At 47.2% G+C, this 27,868-nt stretch overlaps 2 protein-coding genes across 3 annotated transcripts in view; one reads left to right on the top strand and one right to left on the bottom strand.

Moving 5' to 3' along the window:
• The first annotated feature begins 1,756 nt into the window (after window positions 1-1,756).
• Window positions 1,757-27,868, top strand: part of NRAP (nebulin related anchoring protein) — a 132,788-nt gene continuing 106,676 nt past the window's right edge. Inside the window, exon 1 of the mRNA XM_069979766.1 lies at window positions 1,757-1,823. The gene's annotated coding sequence lies outside the window, so the exon portion shown is untranslated. The remainder of the gene's footprint in view (window positions 1,824-27,868) is intronic.
• The window catches only part of CASP7 (caspase 7), a 40,985-nt gene continuing 30,987 nt past the window's right edge, over window positions 17,871-27,868 (bottom strand). For both annotated transcript variants that reach the window (XM_069979762.1, XM_069979763.1), the window contains 4 exons: window positions 26,915-27,043; window positions 24,547-24,722; window positions 20,719-20,857; window positions 17,871-18,744 (listed from right to left, as the gene is read on the bottom strand). In XM_069979762.1, coding sequence (XP_069835863.1) covers window positions 18,521-18,744; window positions 20,719-20,857; window positions 24,547-24,722; window positions 26,915-27,043 — 668 coding nt within the window. In that variant the 3' untranslated portion in view covers window positions 17,871-18,520. The remainder of the gene's footprint in view (window positions 18,745-20,718; window positions 20,858-24,546; window positions 24,723-26,914; window positions 27,044-27,868) is intronic.

Raw genomic sequence — 27,868 nt, forward strand, 5'->3', positions numbered from 1 at the left:
TAATAAAACCATCAGGCCAAACAATGATTAACTGAGGCCTATAGAGCCAGCCTCCACAACGTACACAAGACCAGACGTTACCATACATACTGGCAGAGAGAAAGCGGCCTAGTGATGGGGAGAGAGCGGCCCAGTAATGGGGAGAGAGCGGCCCAGTGATGGCGAGAGAGCGGCCCAGTGATGGCGAGAGAGCGGCCCAGTAATGGGGAGAGAGCGGCCCAGTGATGGCGAGAGAGCGGCCCAGTGATGGCGAGAAAGCGGCCCAGTGATGGGGAGAGAGCGGCTCAGTGATGGGGAGAGAGCGGCCCAGTGATGGGGAGAGAGCGGCCCAGTGATGGGGAGAGAGCGGCTCAGTGATGGGGAGAGAGGGGCCCAGTGTTGGCGAGAGAGCGGCCCAGTGATGGCGAGAGAGCGGCCCAGTGATGGGGAGAGAGCGGCTCAGTGATGGGGAGAGAGGGGCCCAGTGATGGGGAGAAAGCGGCCCAGTGATGGGGAGAGAGCGGCTCAGTGATGGGGAGAGAGCGGCCCAGTGATGGGGAGAGAGCGGCCCAGTGATGGGGAGAGAGCGGCCCAGTGATGGCGAGAGAGCGGCCCAGTGTTGGCGAGAGAGCGGCCCAGTGATGGCGAGAGAGCGGCCCAGTGATGGCGAGAGAGCGGCCCAGTGATGGGGAGAGAGCGGCCCAGTCATGGGGAGAGAGCGGCCCAGTGATGGCGTCCAGTGTATCCACGTATCTCAGCCACCACACTGACAGTAAGAGGACTACACAACCTCCTGAGTATGCTGAAGCCAGAACTATTAGTGATAACCCTATATTACTGAGTTATATATCTTGGGGTGATAGTTTTATTTAAATCCAACTTTCTGATACCAGAGTACCCCTTTATTTATTCATTTGCTTCTTAATTACATAAGGATTTAATTAATCCTGTGTATGGGCTGTACACTTTTCCTATATACTCACTGAATAATAATGGTGCTGCCCACCATTCCTTTCATACTTATTATCTATTCAGTCTCCTTCCCCCAGTTCTCAGCTGCTACTTTCTACTGAAGACACAAAAATCTGTGTGTGAGCTTTTCTCTCTGTCTCTCCCTCCCTTCTGAGGCAGCTGATGTAAACCAGACCCTGTCAGGCTTTATCTGTAACATTGTAGCTTCTTTGTAATGCTGGGAAGGTTAATCACAGTGAGATCATCAGCAACTTAACCTTTAAGATAACCCTCCCAGCATTAAGAAGCTACAATGTTGCAGATACAGCCGGCCAGGGACTTGTTTACATCAGCTGTCTCAGAAGGGAGGGGGAGACAGAGAGAAAACCTCACACACAGATTTTTATGTCTTTAGCAGAAAGCAGCTTAGAACGGGTGGAAGAAGACTTAATAGATAATAAGAAGTATGGAAGGAACTACTAGTCTCACCATGAGCAGCAACATATCAAAAGTTATGTTTAGGCGGAATACCCCTTTAATTGTATAATAATAAACAATAGTCAATGATTGTTTAGCCGGTTATTTGTTGCCAGATCTCCTCCATGTTGTCACCATCTATGGGGCAGTCACCAGACCGGCGGCATAGGAGTCGGAGCGCTTCTTTATGGTCTCTTAGCAATTTATTGCAGCTGGATTGTAGATTTTTCCCCGCACACTGGATACAGGTTGTTCTGAACTCATCTGGAGACACCGATCCCTTCTTGTGGCCCTGAAGGAAAACCAGTTGGACAACTCTGCGTGCACAGCCCTGGAACGGCAGACTCCTCCCGGCTACTGCTACAAAGGGGAATGGTCTCCACTACTCCTGAAGACAAAACCTTACATGACACTGGGTGTGTATTATTTTTCTTATTATTACTTCCTGTTATCAGCTTTTTCACTGATAGATCTCTGCTTGCTGTCACTGAACCAGAGCATGTTTATACCCAAAGGATAAATATGTTTTAGAGATGAGGGTTTGTTACAGTTGTGTACGGGGATGTATGGTGGCACAGAGGGGCAGCGGGATGGCGAGGTTGTGTTTATAAACAAGTCGGGCTGGAAGAAGCCTTCATGATTATCTGGACCAAAAAGTGAATAAATTAAAAGTGATCAGAAAAGACGCCCCCTGTAGTTACTGGATGTAACTGCACTGCATTCATTGTATAGAGCTGCTATCCGACCATTATAGGTTATCAACATGTATTAATACCAAATGGTGTGCAAAACTACAACTCCCATCATGTCCCGACAGCCTGAAGCTTCCATAAATGGCAGTCCCTAAAGGCCACACCCAGGACCGGTCTATGAATCGTCATCTATGGGGGTGGAAGGTGTTGGGTTCCAGGGATTATGGGGATTACTGACCATTCATGACCATCCCAGATGTGATGCTCTACACAATGGTGGCCGTCTCCTTATGTCAGGAGCCATTGTTCCCCCGCCGGGGGCAGATACTTAAAGGAGTTATCCAGCACTACAAAAACATGGCTGCTTTTCCCCCTCTCTTGTCTCCAGATTGGGTGGGGTTTCAAACTCAGTTCCATTGAAGTAAATGGAGCTTAATTGCAAACCACACGTGAACTGGAGACAAGAGAGGGGGAAAAGTGGCCATGTTTTTGTAGTGCTGGATAAACCCTTTAATAATGACACCTATGTACCTACTGAGGACAGGTATCTCAAAGGGGCACCTAACTACCAAAAGTAGCACCATTTGCCTTATCTACCTAGGCCACCCAGATACCTTGTCCCAGCCCTGATGCTAAGTATCCTCTCTTACTCCCTCATATTCCTCCATAACAGCTGGGAGAACACACTGTAGACCCAAGTCCAGAGCGGTTCTGACAAAATGCAAACACTGGCCTGAGGGTTAAAGACCAACCCTTCCACTGATCCACCTTCTAAGCGGCGATCTTAGAGGACCTGTCACCCCCTGTGCCGGGGCGGGGAAGGCTCCGGACCCCCCGCTAGAGCCCCTCATACTTATATCCCATCCCACATATACACAATATATACAATATACAATATATACACACAATATAAACTATTTAGCTAAACATATTAATAAACTATATACACTACTATATACACACCTATATACACTACTATATACAATATATACACACAATATAAACTATTTATCTAAACATATTAATAAACTATATACACTACTATATACACACCTATATACACTACTATATACAATACACCACTATATACTATACACCTATATACACTATTATATACAATACACCACTATATACTATACACCTATATAAATAACTAAATGTGAACCCCCTGGCCCAGTTGCATTGTGCACAACCTAATACCACAGACATAATTCTATACAAACCAACACCAACTAAACAAGACATCATTACACAAATAAACTACAACTAAACAAGACACAATACAAAATAATAACCTACAACTAAACAATACATATAATATTTTAACACCTCATCCACAGGGGGCGCTGTGCCCCTAACACCTCATTCACAGGGGGCGCTGTGCCCCTAACCACCTCATCCACAGGGGGCGCTGTGCCCCTAACCACCTCATCCACAGGGGGCTCTGTGCCCCTAACCACCTCATCCACAGGGGGCACTGTGCCCCTAACCACCTCATCCACAGGGGGCGCTGTGCCCCTAATCACCTCATCCACAGGGGGCGCTGTGCCCCTAACCACCTCATCCACAGGAAGGATTTTACGCTGCGTCGATACTAAACACCGTGCACTCCATGTTTAGTACCTGACCACTATGCTGACTAAGAATAAAGTGCTCCGGTCCTAGCCACCAAGGTTGACCATACACAACCCCCCTTGTCTCCTCATACAGTAAGTAATGACCATACACAACCCCCCTTGTCTCCTAGGTAAGTAATAACCATACACAACCCCCCTTATCTCCTTGTAGGTAAGTAATGACCATCCACAACCCCCCTTGTCTCCTTGTAGGTAAGTAATGACCATCCACAACCCCCCTTGTCTCCTACGGTAAGTAATGACCATACACAACCCCCCTTGTCTCCTCGTACGGTAAGTAATGACCATACACAACCCCCCTTGTCTCCTCGTACGGTAAGTAATGACCATACACAACCCCCCTTGTCTCCTCATACGGTAAGTAATGACCATACACAACCCCCCTTGTCTCCTCATACAGTAAGTAATGACCATACACAAACCCCCTTGTCTCCTCATACAGTAAGTAATGACCATACACAACCCCCCTTGTCTCCTCCTAGGTAAGTAATGACCATACACAACCCCCCTTATCTCCTTGTAGGTAAGTAATGACCATACACAACCCCCCTTATCTCCTTGTAGGTAAGTAATGACCATACACAACCCCCCTTGTCTCCTACGGTAAGTAATGACCATACACAACCCCCCTTGTCTCCTCCTACGGTAAGTAATGACCATACACAACCCCCCTTGTCTCCTCATACGGTAAGTAATGACCATACACAACCCCCCTTGTCTCCTCGTACGGTAAGTAATGACCATACACAACCCCCCTTGTCTCCTCATACGGTAAGTAATGACCATACACAACCCCCCTTGTCTCCTACGGTAAGTAATGACCATACACAATCCCCTCTTGTCTCCTCATACGGTAAGTAATGACCATACACAACCCCCCTTGTCTCCTCGTATGGTAAGTAATGACCATACACAACCCCCCTTGTCTCCTACGGTAAGTAATGACCATACACAACCCCCCTTGTCTCCTACGGTAAGTAATGACCATACACAACCCCCTTTGTCTCCATGTACGGTAAGTAATGACCATACACAACCCCCCTTGTCTCCTCCTACAGTAAGTAATGACCATACACAACCCCCCTTATCTCCTTGTAGGTAAGTAATGACCATACAAATCCCCCCTTGTCTCCTCGTACGGTAAGTAATGACCATACACAACCCCCCTTGTCTCCTCATACGGTAAGTAATGACCATACACAACCCCCCTTGTCTCCTCATACGGTAAGTAATGACCATACACAACCCCCCTTGTCTCCTACGGTAAGTAATGACCATACACAAACCCCCTTGTCTCCTCGTACGGTAAGTAATGACCATACACAACCCCCCTTGTCTCCTACGGTAAGTAATGACCATCCACAACCCCCCTTGTCTCCTACGGTAAGTAATGACCATACACAACCCCCCTTGTCTCCTCGTACGGTAAGTAATGACCATCCACAACCCCCCTTGTCTCCTCGTACGGTAAGTAATGACCATACAAATCCCCCCTTGTCTCCTCCTAGGTAAGTAATGACCATACACAACCCCCCTTGTCTCCTCGTACGGTAAGTAATGACCATACACAACCCCCCTTGTCTCCTCGTACGGTAAGTAATGACCATACACAACCCCCCTTGTCTCCTCATACAGTAAGTAATGACCATACACAACCCCCCTTGTCTCCTCCTAGGTAAGTAATGACCATACACAACCCCCCTTGTCTCCTACGGTAAGTAATGACCATACACAACCCCCCTTGTCTCCTCGTACGGTAAGTAATGACCATACACAACCCCCCTTGTCTCCTTGTAGGTAAGTAATGACCATACACAATCCCCCTTGTCTCCTCGTACGGTAAGTAATGACCATACACAACCCCCCTTGTCTCCTCGTACGGTAAGTAATGACCATACACAACCCCCCTTGTCTCCTCGTACGGTAAGTAATGACCATACACAACCCCCCTTGTCTCCTCGTACGGGAAGTAATGACCATACACAACCCCCCTTGTCTCCTTGTAGGTAAGTAATGACCATACACAACCCCCCTTGTCTCCTCGTACGGTAAGTAATGACCATACACAACCCCCCTTGTCTCCTACGGTAAGTAATGACCATACACAACCCCCTTGTCTCCTCATACGGTAAGTAATGACCATACACAACCCCCCTTGTCTCCTCGTACGGTAAGTAATGACCATACACAACCCCCCTTGTCTCCTCGTACGGTAAGTAATGACCATACACAACCCCCCTTGTCTCCTCGTACGGTAAGTAATGACCATACACAACCCCCCTTGTCTCCTCGTACGGTAAGTAACCTCCCTCTTGACTAGGTTCAGTCTATTCCCCCATAACAGCTGGAAGAACACACTGTAGACCCGAGTCCAGAGCGGCTCTGGCAAAATGCAAACACTGCCCAGATATATCAGCAAAGGGATCAGGAAAGTTTTGATCAGGTTAACCCTTTCCCTGAGGGTCAAAGACCAACCCTTCCACTGATCCACCTTCTGAGCGGCAATCTTAAAGGGGTATTCCCCCCGCACCCTGTATCCCCCCACCCGGAGCGTATCCACCCCCCGCAGCTTACCCGTTGGCCTGTGAGTGCAGCCCCACCCCCCAAAGCGATCTCCCGGCGTCCCCCGTCCCCCTTCCTACAGCACGATCTCTAGGTGCCCCCCCAGTATAGCCTGCAGCCACCCTCCATCGCCGATCCCTCCCCCCTGCGTCTCACCCGGCAGAAGCTGTGGCTTTCCCAGTTCTTGCAGAACTACAGCTCCAAGCATGCTCAGCCTTCTCTCCATGCATGCAGGGAGTTGTAGTTCTGCCCGAGCCGGGAGAGTCCCAGGTAGAAGAGCCGGCATGTAAGTGCATGTGATCCGGTCCCCGGCCGCCTGCCCCCACCATGTAATGATGTGGGGGCGCATCTCATCAGCAACCCCCCGCCGCATCTCACCCGGCCACTGATCGTGAGACGCTGGTGTGGGGGTGGCGATGCGGGAGATTGCTGTGGGGAGGGGGGGCTGCACTCACAGGCCAACGGGTGAGCTGCGGGGGGTGGGGGGATACCGGGTGCGGGGCGGGTGAGCTCTGGGTGCTGTTAGTGAGGCAGACAGTGAACAGCAGCAGCGGCTGTGACTATCTCACTATCCTCCCTCTCTTCAGTGGACTGGGGTAGAAGCGCTAACCCGGCCCATTGAAGAGACTGAGGACACGTGATGCCGTCTCGGAGGGTGCGGGCCAGGAGCAGGGAGCGTGTCAGGGTTGGACTGAGAGCTGATGATTCTCTGCATTTGGTGGGGGGGTGAATGCATCTAGATAACAGCAAAACTGTCCAGAATCCATAATAAGTTTATATTGGAAAGATAGAAAGCTATGGGTGGGCAACGTATTCATGCAAAAATAATTTTGGGGGGAATACCCCTTTAAGCCTGCTGTCCCAGTTTTGTTTGGGGTAATCCCCTTGGCCAAATTCGATGTTGAGGACCTTTGCAGACTCCTGGGGCTCTGGAAGGGTGTCCGGGAGATCAAATCCAGGATCTCCACCTCCCAGCCAGAGACTCTCACACCTATCCTGGTTGATCTTGGACCCAGATGCCTCTGAGTAGCGCTCCACCTCTGACATCACACACTGCACCTCCTCTTGCGAGGAGACGAATATGGTGACATCATCGGCGTACGCTACCACCCTCAGAGTGGAATCCGGCACCGCCAAGTCCATTCTCACCCCTGTCAACGGTCCACAATCAATCCTCCTAAGGAATGGATCAATTGCAAACACGTACGACAGTGGGCTCAATGGGCAACCCCGACTACCCGGCATGTTATATACAGTCAATGGGTGCATACATTACATTACTGATCCTGTACTTATCCTGAGTTACAGCCTCTATTATACTCCAGAGCTGCACTCACTATTCTGTTGGTGGGGTCACTGTGTACATACATTACATTATGGATCCTGAGTTACATCCTGTATTATACTCCAGAGCTGCACTCACTATTCTGCTGGTGGGGTCACTATGTACATAAATTACATTACTGATCCCGAGTTATACTCCAGAGCTGCGCTCACTATTATGTACATTATTTTCCTGTGATGACTGTAGTAGGGGTCACAGAACGGCCGGTGTCATACATCGTGTCAGGTCTCGGTTAGGTGTCACCCGGATTATGTAATGTAACAATCATCATCTTACATATTAAGTGACGCAGACTGAGAACCTTTCCCCTCGGGTGACTGATCGGTGACTTTTTGTTGACAATGTTTGAGGCTGCTGAGCGACCGGAGGGGAATCTCACAGAGTGAATCTGCTTCTCAGTCACTTACAGAACAAAGAGAAATGTAAAAGTCCGAGGCTCGAGGAGTCAGAAATAGCAACAACCTGGCCCGAAATTCTGCAGAGATCTAAGGAGATGAGTAACATTGTGTTGGCTGGATTAGAAAAAGTGAGGTCCCGTACACCTGGCCAGACAGTCCTGAGACCACCATGTCCCCGAGCAGCAGTAATACAGTAACACTCTAGTAGCGTTCCATACACCTGCCACTTTGTTTATCAATCTTCTGTTAATCCAGAATGTTACGGTAGGAACTGATCTGATATCCGAGCACTGGAGCACCGCAGGGTCTGTGGTCGGGGGGTCTCTCTTTTATATCCTTTAGTAGCTCATCAGACTTTGTCAAGAAAGGCTAAGGGCAAAACTGACTCTGAAATACCTAGTGCAGGGTCTGCAGGGGCGGAGCCTCAGCTTCATAGATCACCAAAGAGAGGCTGTCTGTGTTATGCCCCGCCCCTGAGGTTCCACAGTGCTTTTGTGACAGAATTTCCCCTACTGTGACATTGTATATCTTATAGGGTAAACATCAATGAGCTTTGATACCCACAGGTAGAATATCACCTGCATTTGGGAAAACTCACTGGAATATATTTTTTTCTGCCATGTCTGAATCGAGCCGTATACGTCTGATACAGTGTAGCACTTGTTGTGACATTTGCGTAGAGGCCCAGAACTGTTGTATTAGGAGTCAGGCCAAGCTCCTTTATTCTTACACTGAAGCAATGAGGAAACAAAACACAGAAAAGTTTTCTGCAAACAATTCAGCGTGTGCAGGTGTTCTCCAAGAAAACAAAGAATTCTTCAGTGACCTTCACCATGCAGATCCAGGCCGGGTTTTCACGTAGTGGCCCTATGGCGGCCAAAACCACAATGACATGCAACGTGCGGGGAGGAAGTGCGACTAGCTTTCTGGTGTCCGATACCGCTACTACAGCGCCACATTGTCTATATACCTCATGTAGTCTGGATAATATCTGCAGATACAGGAAATACTTCCAATGTTGGGGCTGCAGTAAACACTGGCACATTCTATATCATATACAGTACATATACATATACTAGGTACCTGACATCTCAGCAGGGCTCACACAGGATCAGTCTGCTATGACGGCTATAAATCTCTGTAACCTGATTTACCCTTTCCTTGTTTTATCAGTCCCTAATCCCTTGTGCTATGTTATTACTAGTTATATCCGGCCCAGTAAAATGACGGGCAGCTCCGCACCACATCTAAGATAAGAGATTAGACTGACACACAAGAGTCCAAGTATATGTCCAACAGTGCAAGTGTATAAATACTGACACCCCAGAGTATGTATGTGGTTTCCCACCACAGGTGTTGCTATTGGTTACACCCTTCGTGAAAGTCTGTATATTTAACTGTAAGTGGTGATGTAGTAGTACCAGAGTTTCGCCACAAGATGTCGTCATTGCAAGTGTGTATACTCAGTTATTGCACACTCAAAGGATTATTGTTAGAGATGAGCGAACCTGGAGCATGCGAACCCAAACCTTCGGCATTTGATTAGCGGTGGCTGCTGAACTTGGATAAAGCTCTAAGGCTATGTAGAAAACATGGATATAGTCATTGGCTGTATCCATGTTTTCCAGACAACCTTAGAGCTTTTTCCAAGTTCAGCAGCCCCTGCTAATCAAATTCCGAAAGTTCAGGTTCAGATTGACTCGAACCCGAACCTGGTTCGCTCATCTCTAGTTATTGTTTATTTGTGCACCACATGGGTCTGTACGCCAATGATAGTTCTTTCTTCTTCTCACCTATCATCTCTCTCTTTACTTTTCACATACGCACTCCTCACCCACTCACAGCACACCTTACATGCGCTGTAGGAAGGAAGACACATGGGTAGAAGAAGTAGGTGTAGGTGCTTTTGTCTTTAGACTGTCTATAGAGGTAGGACGTTCCCTACAGTTTCTTCTCAAGTAACTCCACTCAGCACTATGCAGTTTTAAACCCTTCAATAGAAAAGACAAGTCAGAGATCATCTCAACCCACGCCGAGGACAAGGAGAGACACAGTGCAGGTCAGTATCCGTAAAGAAAAGTAAAGGAACTGATCCAGATAGAGCAAAGTTTCTAGAAGCCTATGAACTCTATCTCGCAGCATGGGTGTAAGCAGGGAACCCTCAGCATTCCGCTCATCCCAGGTAACAAGGTCTGGGGCTTGTGTCACCCTCTAGGACAGGTCACTCGACACTGGTGGGCAATAGGTGGTGCAAAGACCAAAGAGTCAAAACACAGGCACAAGTATTCTCTGTACTCTCAAGTATTCTTCTATTTCTACCTCCGAAGTTCCGGCAGAACACAGTACTACTTGGGTTGGGAATCTCTCGACATCCTCCTCTCTGCTCCTCTGATCCTCTCTTCTACTTTTCAGCACGCAACTCACTTGGCACGACTGTACCACCCTCTCTCTGCTCTTAGTACAGATCTGGATCCTAAAGTATTTTAGTGTTTTATCAAGTGTAAAGTCTTATATCAAGGCAAAGCTGTATGATCTACTGCCTACCACAAGTATCTCCAGAGTAAACAAATAAGATTATATTTATTATAGTAGTTATCTTGTATATAGGGGGCAGTTTTATAGTAGTTATATTCCTGTATATAGGAGCAGTATTATAGTAGTTATATTCCTGTACATAGGAGCAGTATAATAGTAGTTATATTCCTGTATATAGGAGCAGTATTATAGTAGTTATATTCTTGTATATAGGAGCAGTATTATAGTAGTTATATTCCTGTATATAGGAGCAGTATTATAGTAGTTATATCCCTGTATATAGGGAGCAGTATTATAGTAGTTATATTCCTGTATATAGGAGCAGTATTATAGTAGTTATATTCCTGTACATAGGAGCAGTATAATAGTAGTTATATTCCTGTATATAGGAGCAGTATTATAGTAGTTATATTCTTGTATATAGGAGCAGTATTATAGTAGTTATATAAACAGTGAAGACAGAGGTCCGGGCACTCACCGATCTACAGGAATCTTTATTCAGGCACAGTATACATCAGGGAAGGGAGGACAGGTGAAAGTGCGGGCGTACGCTACCCCAGGACAGCTGTTTCCCGGCTGATTGCCGCTTCCTCAAGCTAGGGTATCACCTACCTGATACCCTAGCTTGAGGAAGCGGCAATCAGCCGGGAAACAGCTGTCCTGGGGTAGCGTACGCCCGCACTTTCACCTGTCCTCCCTTCCCTGATGTATACTGTGCCTGAATAAAGATTCCTGAAGATCGGTGAGTGCCCGGACCTCTGTCTTCACTGTTTATATTACACATTCTTCTGTTGTACGGAGCACCCCGTTGGAATTTCTGTGTCACTGCATACCCTCCTGCTATCACAGCGTCAGTGGTGCCGACCGCATTCTGCTTTAGAGATTATAGTAGTTATATTTCTGTATATAGGAGCAGTATTATAGTAGTTATATCAGCACAAGCCATTGAGGAAGTAAAGACCAGCGGCACTCACCGGGTTGATGCAGTGATGATGATTTATTGGTAAGATGTCATCTTGCAGAGAAGCTCAGGGCAGGGGGAGACAGGTCCAGAGGTGCTGTGCACCGTGGCGACGGCCGTTTTGCGGGCTAACTTTCCCGCTTCGTCTAGCCTAGACGAAGCGGGAAAGTTAGCCCGCGAAACGGCCGTCGCCACGGTGCACAGCACCTCTGGACCTGTCTCCCCCTGCCCTGAGCTTATCTGCAAGATGACATCTTACCAATAAATCATCATCACTGCATCAACCCGGTGAGTGCCGCTGGTCTTTACTTCCTCAATGGCTTGTGCTGATTAAATGAATTGCTTTCTCATATACGCTGAGCACCACTATGATGCATGAATGTCACTGAGATTACTCAGTCAACAAAGACTACAACGCTTCTTATCTCACAAAGTCACTTAACCTGAATACACAAACAGCTCCATACAAATTACGGGTTACTGATAGTGCCAACACATCTATTTGCTTGTGCTTATAGTAGTTATATTCCTGTATATAGGAGCAGTATTATAGTAGTTATATCCCTGTATATAGGGAGCAGTATTATAGTAGTTATATTCCTGTATATAGGAGCAGTATTATAGTAGTTATATTCCTGTATATAGGAGCAGTATTATAGTAGTTATATTCCAGTATATAGGAGCAGTATTATAGTAGTTATATTCTTGTATATAGGGGCAGTATTATAGTAGTTATATACTGATAAGGAAAAACAGAAGTTGGCACTCACCGCTTGGGGTCGTGAAAGTCCTTTATTCAGAGGAACGTGGTACACTCAGCTAGGAAGGGGGAAGGTGGTAGAGGCAGAGAGCGTCACTAGTGCAACGAACGTTTTCGCCCTATGTCAGGCTTCGTCTGGTTGTGGTGTAGTCACAACCAGACAAAGCCCGACATAGGGCGAAAACGTTTGTTGCACTAGTGACGCTCTCTGCCTCTACCACCTTCCCCCTTCCTAGCTGAGTGTACCACGTTCCTCTGAATAAAGGACTTTCACGACCCCAAGCGGTGAGTGCCAACTTCTGTTTTTCCTTATCAGTATTCACACTGTGCGTTTTTCTGCAATTGAGTTGAGCACCTCCAAGGGTCTGTTTTATAACGTGGGAGCTACGTGTTGCCACTTTCAGTGGTCCGAGACGTCTGTGTTTTACGTGGTGCCGGCAACCGCTCTCTCTACTCCAGATTATAGTAGTTATATCTCTGTATATAGGGAGCAGTATTATAGTAGTTATATCTCTGTATATAGGGAGCAGTATTATAGTAGTTATATCTCTGTATATAGGGAGCAGTATTATAGTAGTTATATTCTTGTATATAGGAGCAGTATTATAGTAGTTATATTCTTGTATATAGGGGGCAGTATTATAGTAGTTATATTCCTGTATATAGGAGCAGTATTATAGTAGTTATATTCTTGTATATAGGAGCAGTATTATAGTAGTTATATTCCTGTATATAGGAGCAGTATTATAGTAGTTATATTCTTGTATATAGGAGCAGTATTATGGTAGTTATATTCCTGTATATAGGAGCAGTATTATAGTAGTTATATTCCTGTATATAGGAGCAGTATTATAGTAGTTATATTCCTGTATATAGGAGCAGTATTATAGTAGTTATATTCTTGTATATAGGAGCAGTATTATAGTAGTTATATTCTTGTATATAGGAGCAGTATTATAGTAGTTATATTCCTGTATATAGGGGCAGTATTATAGTAGTTATATTCTTGTATATAGGAGCAGTATTATAGTAGTTATATTCCTGTATATAGGAGCAGTATTATAGTAGTTATATTCTTGTATATAGGAGCAGTATTATAGTAGTTATAGTATGTGGAGAGTGAGAGACCTCAGCACTGCCGATGGATATATCGAACAACCAGTAATATGTGGCACGGATCTAGGCAGTAGGAGTGACCCCCTGAAAACAAAGGTAGCCTTGGCGGTGGTGCACGGATACTGACAATAGTAAAATACAGTCCAAAAAGCAAGAAAAAGTATTCAGCACTCACCGATGACTGTGAATCAGGCTTGTTTCTTTATTTCACATAAATGTGCAGGCAGGGGGGAGGAGGGTGCGTGGCGTGTCTCAAATGGCGACGGCCGTTTCTGGCCTCTCGGGCCTGTCGTCTAGCCAGGAGCATGCGCCGTGTAACAAAGGGAAGTGTTAAGTAGACACAGGTAACACACGTGCTCAGTGGTATTTAAAAAAAGAAAGAAACAAGCCTGATTCACAGTCATCGGTGAGTGCTGAATACTTTTTCTTGCTTTTTGGACTGTATTTTACTATTGTCAGTATCCGTGCACCACCGCCAAGGCTACCTTTGTTTTCAGGGGGTCACTCCTACTGCCTAGATCCGTGCCACATATTACTGGTTGTTCGATATATCCATCGGCAGTGCTGAGGTCTCTCACTCTCCACATACTATATCGGTCTCTCCCTCTACCGCGTGCACGCCGGGTTACCATCCTCTATGGAGGCACACATGGAAGTTAACACACAGGCTGAGGAGGCTCTCCTTGCAGGGAGAGAGGGTGCGGAAGTGTTTTTCGCGTCCTGTAACATGAAGGAATCTGTACAGGTCATTAGCAATAAAACGTTGGAACATAAGATCACTACCTTGGCTGAGAAAGAAACCCGTTTATTCTGGACCATACACTTTCTGCAGGCCTATAAGGATAGTGGTAGAGTCCCAAGAGGATTCAGAACCTACAAATCACCCACCCAGTATTTAGATGACAAAGAGTTTATTGCTCAATGGCGTGAAGCGCACCTTTCCCACGCTATGAACTTGCTGGTACTCACCTTGCAGCGAAACCGCAAGGAGTATGAATTGATACTTACTGAATTATGCAGAGCTAAATCAGAATATAAAACAAGGCTACCTGAGAGTCAAGTGCATAATTTTCTCTCTAAACTAGAGAAAAAGCTCATCACTCTCCAAGCGGAATTGAAAGAACATAAGAAGGATAAATACATGCGTGACAAGTTGGACTATGAGAATGACCTTATCTTTGACTGGAGCCGCAAGAAAAAAGGGTTTGGGAGAGGCAAACAAAAAAGTGGATATAGGAGTGCATATGAGACTGGAACAACCGAATCAGATATGAGCACATCAGATGATTCATCAAAAGGAGCAGTAGGAGGACCCTCAGGAATATCGGACCGCAACCCTCGCCCTTTAGGGGGAGCTACCGAAGAGGGGGCAGAAAGCACCGGTCAAGGAGGAAGAGCTCCCAGGAAGCGCAAACAGGTTACATGGAGGAAACGCCCTACCCCCCAAGCGTAATCAATATATCTGGAGTACCCATCGACAAGGATGTGGAGTCGCTCCTTGCGAAAGGACTGAACTATGGTCTCACAGTGAACTTTTCGGCCTCGGAATTTGATATTGACCTATTCAAGGCTATCAGGAAGATCAACCTGACTAAACATTTTGCCATTAATAAATTTCATTCGCAGCAAAAAGTTCCGGTAGCTAGAGGTTCTATCGGACCACTTGGGTTTATACCACCAGAAGGCAGTAATGAGCAAGAAATTGCTTGCCTTCAGTTCATGATGCACAATCCAACCCCTTCCAATACCCCACACAATACTCAACAGGAGGGTTTTAGAGGTGGCAAACAATCGACTTTTACGCCCCAGGTCACACCAGGTAGCGCCCTGGATCTTTTTCATAAGTTAGTGACCCGGGACGTGAAAGCTCTGACATATCCTCAGCCTACTAGGAACCTCACACTGAGAGAAAGCCGCGCCCTCAACTGGCTTAAATCTAGACCTGACCTGGTGGTCAGCAGGGCAGATAAAGGGGGAGCCGCAGTAATCATGTCTAAAACCTACTATACAACGGAAGCGCAGAGGCAGCTTAATGATAGAGAAACATATTCTATCCTGACTAAGGATCCTATGAATAAAATTAAAGAGGACCTCAGATCACTACTTAATAAGCATGTAGCTGCAGGAGCCCTTGATAAAAAAACGGCAGAAAGACTTATGCCCGACTCCCCTAGGGCGCCCAGGTGGTACTTTCTCCCTAAAATCCATAAATCCTTGGAGAAGCCACCTGGGCGCCCTATTGTCTCGGCCATTAACTCTGTGACAGAGGGATTATCCCAATACGTAGATTGGATCCTCAGACCCATCCTCGAACACACTCCCTCGTATGTTAAGGATTCAGGGGAATTTCTGAGAGTCATAAATGACATCCATTGGGAGGCGGGCATGGCCCTTACCTCTATAGACGTAGAGAGCCTCTACACCCGCATCCCTCACGATGCGGGTGTGGAGGCTGTGGATTGGTTTCTGGAACGTGGTGGTAACCCTATTGTCCTGCGTAATTTTGTCAGAGAGGCCCTTCTCTTTATTTTGAGAAACAATGTATTTCAGTTCGAGGGCAGGTGGCATCGACAGGAGATCGGCACTGCCATGGGCACGCCGGTCTCCTGTACGTATGCCAACCTGTTCTTGGCAAAACTTGAGCATGACTTGGTATATGTATCCCAAAACCCCTTTATTACATGCATTAAGGGGTACCATCGGTATGTCGATGACATTTTTGTTGCATGGGGGGGCTCCTACGATAGCTTCTGTGGCTTTGTGGACTACCTTAATTGTCAGAACAATAGAAATATGTTCTTCACATATAAATTTGGGGGCCCCACACTTGAGTTTTTAGATGTACTCGTTGAAGTGGTAGAAGATGGTATTAAAACCTCTGTGTATAGAAAACCCACTGCGTGTAACTCCCTTCTCCACTTCGCCAGCTCTCACCCCACTGTTGTTAAAAAAGCAATACCGTATGGGCAAATGTTGCGCCTGCGGAGGGTTAATAACTATGATGATAGTTTTAGGGCCCAAGCTGGCGATCTGGAGAAGAGACTTACACACAGGGGGTACCCTAGGGGTATAATACAGAATGCCTATAATCGGGCTGCCAGTCAAGACAGGACTAGACTCTTAAATCCTACAACCCAAAACAATAAAACAACCTCAGAGAAAAGGTTCATGTTTATATTCCAAAATTCACCACTCAACGATGTTATTAGACAAGCCATTAATCGCCATTGGTTCCTTTTAGAAAATGATCCTGATCTGAGTACAATAGCTAGTCGTAAACCGTGTATTACGCATAGAAAAAATAGAACGATAGGGGATGCGCTCAGTAACAATTCAGACCATGCCATCAAGCAAAAAACGCACTGGCTCAATGCATCTCTCCCGGAAGGCAATCATAAATGTGGACAATGTAATTACTGTCCGCAGATGCTTAGTACGGCATACATTCATTTAGGGGGTAAAGATTGTTTTATCAAAGATTTTATTACCTGCAGAACCACATACACGGTATATGCCCTGGTTTGCCCGTGCAAAAGATTTTATATAGGCAAGACTAAGCGGCCCCTCTGGAATAGATATAAGGAGCATGCATACTCCGTACGTACAGGCAAAGGGGTACCGCGCCTGATAGATCACATCCGCAAGGAGCACGGGGGCGACACCAGGGTGTTGAAGTTTTTAGGTCTAGAGAGGGTTAATCTCAAAGCTCACGGCATAGACCAGCACCAGACACTCCTGAGAAGAGAGTCTTTATGGATTGCGAGTCTGGAGGCCACAGGCCCACTCGGCCTGAACGAGCGAAATGATCTGACAGTATTTTTGTAACGTTTTATTGTCTAGATATCTTTTTTAAATACCACTGAGCACGTGTGTTACCTGTGTCTACTTAACACTTCCCTTTGTTACACGGCGCATGCTCCTGGCTAGACGACAGGCCCGAGAGGCCAGAAACGGCCGTCGCCATTTGAGACACGCCACGCACCCTCCTCCCCCCTGCCTGCACATTTATGTGAAATAAAGAAACAAGCCTGATTCACAGTCATCGGTGAGTGCTGAATACTTTTTCTTGCTTTTTGGATTATAGTAGTTATATTCCTGTATATAGGAGCAGTATTATAGTAGTTATATTCTTGTATATAGGGGCAGTATTATAGTAGTTATATTCCTGTATATAGGAGCAGTATTATAGTAGTTATATTCTTGTATATAGGAGCAGTATTATAGTAGTTATATTCCTGTATATAGGGAGCAGTATTATAGTAGTTATATTCTTGTATATAGGGGCAGTATTATAGTAGTTATATTCCTATAGGGGTAGTATTATAGTAGACATATCAGGCTGGTAAATCCTGTCCCCCACTCCTATAGCACCTCTTATATGGTATGATACTGTATGTGACTGTACACAGCAGAGATCGCCTCTCAGGGTGATTATAGGAAGAATAAAACATTTAGAATAAGATAAAAGTTTTTATTAAAACCAATTTTATAAAACACTTTGCTGTTTTCTGCAGGAAGGGGGAAACCGGATATGTGTCTAAGCGATGCAGCTGAGCGATACCTCGTGGTATCACGGATCACATTGTTTCTAGAATCTTTTCAGCATTTTTTTCTATAGACCTTTTAGAATACTGACCATGTTGGGGTAGTCGGACAGGCTACCCCAAATATGTGGAAGAGGGTGTGGGGCTTAAAGGTGTGCCCCACCTCCACACACAGCTCCCCCAGTTACTGTAAGTCTCTGAGTCATTCTCTTCTGTCAGGTTCTGTCTATGAAAGAGCTGGGTGACCACCCCTGTAAGAGCCATAATAGCCGCCACCAGCGGTCACCCAGCTCTCCCAGAGATGACAGAACAGGAGGATTGAGTATTTATAGGGGCACTCCACTGGGGTCTGCTCTGTGGTCCACATGGTGGAGACACTTTTCCCTTTAACATCAGCAGTGGAGTTCACAGAACTTAGATAAGACGGACATGATCACGTTGTACGGACATAAGGAAATGTTGAGGTTCCTGGAGGGATCTTGGGGATCCCCTCTGCGACCTAGCTTTCTGTATTTACCATGAATCCCTGAATACACGTGACCCCCGAGGGTCTGGAACGTGGTCTAGAAGTACAGTTCCTTGGTGAGCATGGACACCACGCACGGGATCTGCTTCTTCTCACTGTAGCGCGGGTCGTCAGACCAGGACTCGAAGTTGGTGGCCACCATGTAATTGACTCTGGTGAGGATCTGCATGATCTCCAGCTGCTTCCCGTGCTCATTGAGAATGCTGCACAGCGCCTGGACGAACCAGGAACCGCGACCAGGATTCCTCCAAGAATAGTAACCTGCGGGGACACAGAGGAAGAGTGTGTACTGTGAGTGTAAGGAGGAGTGTGTCCTGTGAGTATAAGGAGGAGCGTGACCTGCGAGAATAAGGAGTGTGTCCTGTGAATATAATGAGGGGTGTGTCCTGTGAGTGTAAGGAGGAGCGTGTCCTGTGAATATAAGGAGGGGCGTGTCCTGTGAGTGTAAGGAGGAGCGTGTCCTGTGAGCATAAGGAGGAGTGTGTCCTGTGAGCATAAGGAGGAGTGTGTCCTGTGAGCATTAGGAGAAGCGTGTCCTGTTAGTGTAAGGAGGAGCATGTCCTGGGAGTATAAGGAGGAGTTTACACAGGGCAGATTGCTGCAGAAGGTCAGGACCCAGGGGAGGCTCATTGAGAATGCTGCACAGCACCTGGGTGAACCAGGAAATCCAACCAGGATTCCTCCAAGAATAGTAACTGGCGGGGACATAGAGGAGGAGTGTGTCCTGCGAGTATAAGGAGGGGCGTGTCCTGTGAACGTAAGGTGGAGCGTGTCCTGTGAGCGTAAGGAGAGGCGTGTCCTGTGAGTGTAAGGAGGGGTGTGTCCTGTGGGAATAAGGAGGGGCGTGTCCTGTGGGAATAAGGAGGGGCGTGTCCTTTGAGCATAAGGTGGAGCGTGTCCTGTGAGCATAAGGTGGAGCGTGTCCTGTGGGAATAAGGAAGGGCGTGTCCTGTGGGAATAGGGAGGGGCGTGTCCTGTGGGAATAAGGAAGGGCGTGTCCTGTGGGAATAAGGAAGGGCGTGCCCTGTGGGAATAAGGAGGGGCGTGTCCTTTGAGCATAAGGAGGGGTGTGTCCTGTGAGAATAAGGAGGGGCGTGTCCTGTGGGAATAAGGAAGGGCGTGTCCTGTGGGAATAGGGAGGGGCGTGTCCTGTGGGAATAAGGAAGGGCGTGTCCTGTGGGAATAAGGAGGGGCGTGCCCTGTGGGAATAAGGAGGGGCGTGTCCTTTGAGCATAAGGAGGGGTGTGTCCTGTGAGAATAAGGAGGGTCGTGTCATGTGGGAATAAGGAGGAGTTCAAACAGGGCGGATTGCTGCAGAATGTCAGGACCCAGGTGAGGAAGCCTGGAGAGAAAGACCTGTAGGTACATGTGGGGAGGAGGGCTTATATACCAGGGATATATCTGACATGAGTGGACATGGGGATTATATGACATGGGTGGATTATAAATAGGGATTATATACCATGCAGATACATAGGGATTACATTACATGTACATACGTAAGGATTACCTATGTACAAACTATATATATGGATTATAAACGTTGCAGGTACATAGGGATTATCTTCCATGCAGATACATAGGGATTATATACTCTGCAGATACATAGGGATTATATACTCTGCAGATACATAGGGATTATATACTCTGCAGATACGTAGGGATTATATACTCTGCAGATACATAGGGATTATATACTCTGCAGATACATAGGGATTATATACTCTGCAGATACGTAGGGATTATATACTCTGCAGATACATAGGGATTATATACTCTGCAGATACATAGGGATTATATACTCTGCAGATACGTAGGGATTATATACTCTGCAGATACATAGGGATTATATACTCTGCAGATACGTAGGGATTATATACTCTGCAGATACATAGGGATTATATACTCTGCAGATACATAGGGATTATATACTCTGCAGATACATAGGGATTATAAACTTTGCAGATACATAGGGATTATATACTCTGCAGATACATAGGGATTATATACTCTGCAGATACATAGGGATTATATACTCTGCAGATACATAGGGATTATATACTCTGCAGATACATAGGGATTATATACTCTGCAGATACATAGGGATTATATACTTTGCAGATACATAGGGATTATTTTCGACGCAGATACATAGGGATTATATACTCTGCAGATACATAGGGAATCCCCCCACCCCTGTAGAGGTTGTATCTTCCTTTCCCTGCTCCTCCATACCTGGTACTGTTGAATAGGCAAAAAGAAAATCGGCCTCCACTGGGATCTTGTATCTGGGATTGGCGTCGGTTTCCAGCGTGTCGTTGGCGGGTCCTGAGTCGGTCTGGATCCCCTCATCGAAATCGGAGCCCCGGCAGGCCTGGAACAGACACGGATCGCTCTGTAAGACTCCAGGTGTTTGCTCTAAATGATTCTGTTAATTACTCCCACTGTACACCAGCGTCACTACTACTCCCACTGTACACCAGCATCACTACTACTCCCACTGTACAACAGCATCACTACTACTCCCACTGTACACTAGCGTCACTACTACTCCCACTGTACACCAGCATCACTACTACTCCCACTGTACAACAGCATCACTACTACTCCCACTGTACACTAGCGTCACTACTACTCCCACTGTACACCAGCATCACTACTACTCCCACTGTACACCAGCGTCACTACTACTCCCACTGTACACCAGCGTCACTACTACTCCCACTGTACACCAACGTCACTACTACTCCCACTGTACACTAGCGTCACTACTACTCCCACTGTACACCAGCATCACTACTACTCCCACTGTACACCAGCATCACTACTACTCCCACTGTACACCAACGTCACTACTACTCCCACTGTACACCAGCATCCCTACTACTCCCACTGTACACCAGCGTCACTACTACTCCCACTGTACACCAGCGTCACTACTACTCCCACTGTACACCAACGTCACTACTACTCCCACTGTACACCAGCATCCCTACTACTCCCACTGTACACCAGCGTCACTACTACTCCCACTGTACACCAGCATCACTACTACTCCCACTGTACACCAGCGTCACTACTACTCCCACTGTACACCAACGTCACTACTACTCCCACTGTACACCAGCGTCACTACTACTCCCACTGTACACCAGCGTCACTACTACTCCCACTATACACCAGCGTCACTACTACTCCCACTGTACACCAACGTCACTATTACTCCCACTGTACACCAGCATCACTACTACTCCCACTGTACACCAGCATCACTACTACTCCCACTGTACACCAACATCACTACTACTCCCACTGTACACCAACATCACTACTACTCCCACTGTACACCAGCATCACTACTACTCCCACTGTACACCAGCGTCACTACTACTCCCACTGTACACCAGCGTCACTACTACTCCCACTATACACCAGCGTCACTACTACTCCCACTGTACACCAACGTCACTACTACTCCCACTGTACACCAGTGTCACTACTACTCCCACTGTACACCAGCGTCACTACTACTCCCACTGTACACCAACATCACTACTACTCCCACTGTACACCAGCATCACTACTACTCCCACAGTACACCAGCATCACTACTACTCCCACTGTACACCAGCATCACTACTACTCCCACTGTACACCAGCATCACTACTACTCCCACTGTACACCAACATCACTACTACTCCCTCTATACCCCAGCGTCACTTCTACTCCCACTATACACCAGCGTCACTACTACTCCCACTGTACACCAACATCACTACTACTCCCACTATACACTAGCGTCGCTACTACTCCCACTATACACCAGCGTCACTACTACTCCCACTATACACTAGCGTCGCTACTACTCCCACTATACACCAGCATCACTACTACTCCCACTATACACCAGCGTCACTACTACTCCCACTATACACTAGCGTCGCTACTACTCCCACTATACACCAGCATCACTACTACTCCCACTATACACCAGCGTCACTACTACTCCCACTATACACCAGCGTCACTACTACTCCCACTATAAACCAGTGTGACTACTACTCCCACTATACACCAGCGTCACTACTACTCCCACTGTACACCAGCGTCACTACTACTCCCACTATACACCAGCGTCACTACTACTCCCACTATACACCAGCGTCACTACTACTCCCACTGTACACCAGCGTCACTACTACTCCCACTATACACCAGCGTCACTACTACTCCCACTATAAACCAGTGTGACTACTACTCCAGTGTGACTACTACTCCAACTATAAATCACTATCACTACTACTCCCTGTAACTGTATGACCACACAGTTCTTTCTATGATCATAGAGAGTGCAGGGAGGGGATAGAGAACTCATTTCTATAATCATAGAGAGGACTGTGTGGTCATACAATTACAGCTGCACAGTCCTCTCTATCCCCTCCCTGCACTCATCTCTATGATCATACAGAGAGCTGTGTGGTCATACAGATACAGCTGCACAGTCCTCTCTATCCCCTCCCTGCACTCATCTCTGATCATAGAGAGAGCTGTGTGGTCATACAGTTACAGCTGCACAGTCCTCTCTATCCCCTCCCTGCTCTCATCTCTATGATTACAGGGAGAGCTGTGTGGCCATACAGTTACAGCTGCACAGTCCTCTCTATCCCCTCCCTGCTCTCATCTCTATGATTACAGGGAGAGCTGTGTGGCCATACAGTTACAGCTGCACAGTCCTCTCTATCCCCTCCCTGCTCTCATGTCTATGATTACAGGGAGAGCTGTGTGGCCATACAGTTACAGCTGCACAGTCCTCTCTATCCCCTCCCTGCTCTCATCTCTATGATTACAGGGAGAGCTGTGTGGCCATACAGTTACAGCTGCACAGTCCTCTCTATCCCCTCCCTGCTCTCATCTCTATGATTACAGGGAGAGCTGTGTGGCCATACAGTTACAGCTGCACAGTCCTCTCTATCCCCTCCCTGCTCTCATCTCTATGATTACAGGGAGAGCTGTGTGGCCATACAGTTACAGCTGCACAGTCCTCTCTATCCCCTCCCTGCTCTCATCTCTATGATCACAGGGAGAGCTGTGTGGTCTCCAGGGTGGTGCATTAGGGTAACCTGATTCTAGACAGAGATCCTAGCAGAGGTTTCTGTGGATAACAATGTAACACACCGGTGCCGGTAATGTCTGCCAAACCCGTCCTGACTGCCTGCGCCAGCTGGATAACGTCCACCAATATGGCTGACATCACAGAAAGTCCCCTCATGTTTACGTAACTTGTCTCCGCCGTGCACAATGGCATAAGATGGCCGGGGGCAGTAAGATCTCTTCACATAATAAGGGGCCAACGAAGGGTTACGCATCGCCTGATACATCCAGCTCCATCTGGCCAGACAGCAATCAATGAGTAAATATTAATTACCCCCTCACACTACATTACTGCCCCCATCCACTATATGCAGCACAGAGGATTTCCAGCAGGAGATGCAGGAGCCTTGGACGCGTCACCGGGCACTGAGGCCCCTTTGTTCCAGGTTCTGGTAAAGTCCCAAAAAATTTCAGACTGGGATTTCTGGTTTTAATGTCAATAAATCATATTCACTGTATAAGGATAAATTCCGGGAACGTCTAGAAGACGCCGCGTTTCCTTACTGATTCTAGGACCTTAATATAGGGTTACATCAACAGTTCTGATCTGTCACAATGTATCCAGTACTGACAGTCCTCACAGTGAACAAGGGTTGTGCTCCTCAGGTGTGTGAGACCGTCCACGAGGAGCTGAGACTGCTCACAAGGAGCTGAGACCACCCACGAGGAGCTGAGACTGCTCACAAGGAGGGGACACCGCCCATGAGGTGCCGAGACCGCCCATGAGGACAGGTTAGACTACCTACGAAGACCCAAGGCAAAAGTGAGACCGCCTTCCAGTAAGTGAGACCACCCACAAGGAGGTGAAACTGCATAAATGGTGGACAGTGCCAAAGAAAAGGATGTGGAAGGAGCATCAGAGCAGCGGGGGAATAAACCATACACCAGGGGGTTGGATTTTGTGGTCATACCTGTATGAAGAAAAGTTTCGGCTTTCCGACAAGACTTTTACATTTATCTCCTCGGAAGAGGGTGGTCAGAGACTTTATTGCCATCGCCCCATCAGTGCCGTAGATCTGCCCTTCCTCTCCATGACTCAGAAGGATGCAGGCAAAACAGGCGCTGTCACTGTGATTCTGCTGTGCCACTAAGGAGGGAAGGAAAAATGATTATCACATGTGTGGGAAAGATGGGTGACAGCCAACAGGGCTTCCTATCCTGGGAAAGCTGGGTGACAGCCAAAGGGTGTCCTATCCTGGGAAAGATGGGTGACAGCCAACAGGGCTTCCTATCCTGGGAAAGCTGGGTGACAGCCAAAGGGTGTCCTATCCTGGGAAAGATGGGTGACAGCCAACAGGGCTTCCTATCCTGGGAAAGTTGGGTGACAGCCAAAGGGTGTCCTATCCTGGGAAAGCTGGGTGACAGCCAACAGGGCTTCCTATCCTGGGAAAGCTGGGTGACAGCCAACAGGGCTTCCTATCCTGGGAAAGCTGGGTGACAGCCAAAGGGTGTCCTATCCTGGGAAAGCTGGGTGACAGCCAAAGGGTGTCCTATCCTGGGAAAAATGGGTGACAGCCAACAGGGTGTCCTATCCTGGGAAAGATGGGTGACAGCCAACAGGGCGTCCTATCCTGGGAAAGCTGAGTGACAGTCAACAGGGTGTCCTATCTTGGGAAAGCTGGGTGACAGCCAATAGGGCATCGTATCCTGGGAAAAAAGCTAGGTGACAGTCAACAAGGCACCCTAACCTGGGAAAGCTGTGTGACAGCCAACAGGGCATCCTAACCTGGGAAAGCTGGGTGACAGCCAACAGGGCGTCCTATCCTGAGAAGGCTGGGTGACAGCCAACAGGGCGTCCTATCCTGAGAAGGCTGGGTGACAGCCAACAGGGCGTCCTATCCTGGGAAAGCTGGGTCTGTACATACAGTATGGGCGGTATAACTGCTACCCCCACCAGGCTGCGGCCCGCATCAGCACAGGACTAGCTGCAATATTTACGGAGTGTCACTCGCTGCACCAAACACACTCACCATGCGCACTTCCCACACTACTCACTCACCAAAACACACTCACCATATTCACCATGTGCACTTTCCACACTCACTCAATGATCATACCATGCGCACTTCCCACACTCACTATCCATACTCACCATGCGCACTTCCCACACTCACTATCCATACTCACCATGCGCACTTCCCACACTCACTATACATACTCACCATGCGCACTTACCACACTCACTATACATACTCACCATGCGCACTTCCCACACTCACTATCCATACTCACCATGCGCACTTCCCACACTCACTATACATACTCACCATGCGCACTTCCCACACTCACTATCCATACTCACCATGCGCACTTCCCACACTTACTATCCATACTCACCATGCGCATTTCCTACACTCACTATCCATACTCACCTCCCACACTCACTATCCATACTCACCATGCGCACTTCCCACACTCACTATCCATACTCACCATGCACACTTCCCACACTCACTATCTATACTCACCATGCACACTTCCCACACTCACTATCCATAGTCACCATGCACACTTCCCACACTCACTATCCATAGTCACCATGCACACTTCCCACACTCACTATCCATAGTCACCATGCACACTTCCCACACTCACTATCCATACTCACCATGCGTACTTCACCAAACCAAACACACTCTCCATATTTACCATGTGTACTTTCCACACTCACTCACCATACCAAACACAGTCACTTATCATACTCACCATGTGTACTTTTCACACTCACTCACTGACCACACCATCCATACTTCCCACACTCACTATACATAATCACCACGTGCACTTCCCACACTCACTATCCATAATCACCACGTGCACTTCCCACACTCACTATACATAATCACCACGTGCACTTCCCACACTCACTATACATAATCACCACGTGCACTTCCCACACTCACTATACATAATCACCACGTGCACTTCCCACACTCACTATACATAATCACCACGTGCACTTCCCACACTCACTATTCATTCTCACCATGTGTACTTCCCACACTACTCATTTACCACACCAAACCAAACATACTCACCATATTCACCATGTGTACTTTCCACACTCACTCACTGACAATACCATGCGTACTTTCCACACTCACAATCTGTACTCACCATGCGTACTTCCCACAATCTCTATCCGTACTCACCATGCGTACTTCCCATACTCCCAGTGCTTACTCCCCACACTCCCTCACCACACCAAACACACTCATCATACTCACCATGCTTACTTCCCACACTCCCTCACCACACTCACTCGCCATACTTACTCACCGTTCTGCAGCAATTTTTCCATTGCGTTGCAGCTTTGGTCATTATAAACCTGTACATCGAATCCCAGGCTCTTGAAGCAAAGTCGGAGATCCCCAGCATCTTTGTCTGTTCCATTACGTATGCACATCCCTGAGCAATGATAGAGATGAGCAGATCAATACATAACAAAGAAACAACTCTCTGATGTATTGTTGACATAACTGTGAATACAGCCTATCCATCACTAGAGATCAGTGACATCACTGAGAATACAGCCTATCCATCACTAGAGATCAGTGACATCACTGAGAATACAGCCTATCCATCACTAGAGATCAGTGACATCACTGAGAATACAGCCTATCCATCACTAGAGATCAGTGACATCACTGAGAATACAGCCTATCCATCACTAGAGATCAGCGGTGACATTGCTGAGAATACAGCCTATCCATCACTAGAGATCAGTGACATCACTGAGAATACAGCCTATCCATCACTAGAGATCAGTGACATCACTGAGAATACAGCCTATCCATCACTAGAGAGCAGTGACATCACTGAGAATACAGCCTATCCATCACTAGAGATCAGTGACATCACTGAGAATACAGCCTATCCATCACTAGAGATCAGCGGTGACATCACTGAGAATACAGCCTATCCATCACTAGAGATCAGCGGTGACATCACTGAGAATACAGCCTATCCATCACTAGAGATCAGCAGTGACATCACTGAGAATACAGCCTATCCATCACTAGAGATCAGCGACATCACTGAGAATACAGCCTATCCATCACTAGAGATCAGCGGTGACATCACTGAGAATACAGCCTATCCATCACTAGAGATCAGCGGTGACATCACTGAGAATACAGCCTATCCATCACTAGAGATCAGCGGTGACATCACTGAGAATACAGCCTATCCATCACTAGAGATCAGCGGTGACATCACTGAGAATACAGCCTA

The sequence above is a fragment of the Dendropsophus ebraccatus genome, chromosome 8 (genome assembly GCF_027789765.1).
Source record: "Dendropsophus ebraccatus isolate aDenEbr1 chromosome 8, aDenEbr1.pat, whole genome shotgun sequence".
Lineage (NCBI taxonomy): Eukaryota > Metazoa > Chordata > Amphibia > Anura > Hylidae > Dendropsophus > Dendropsophus ebraccatus.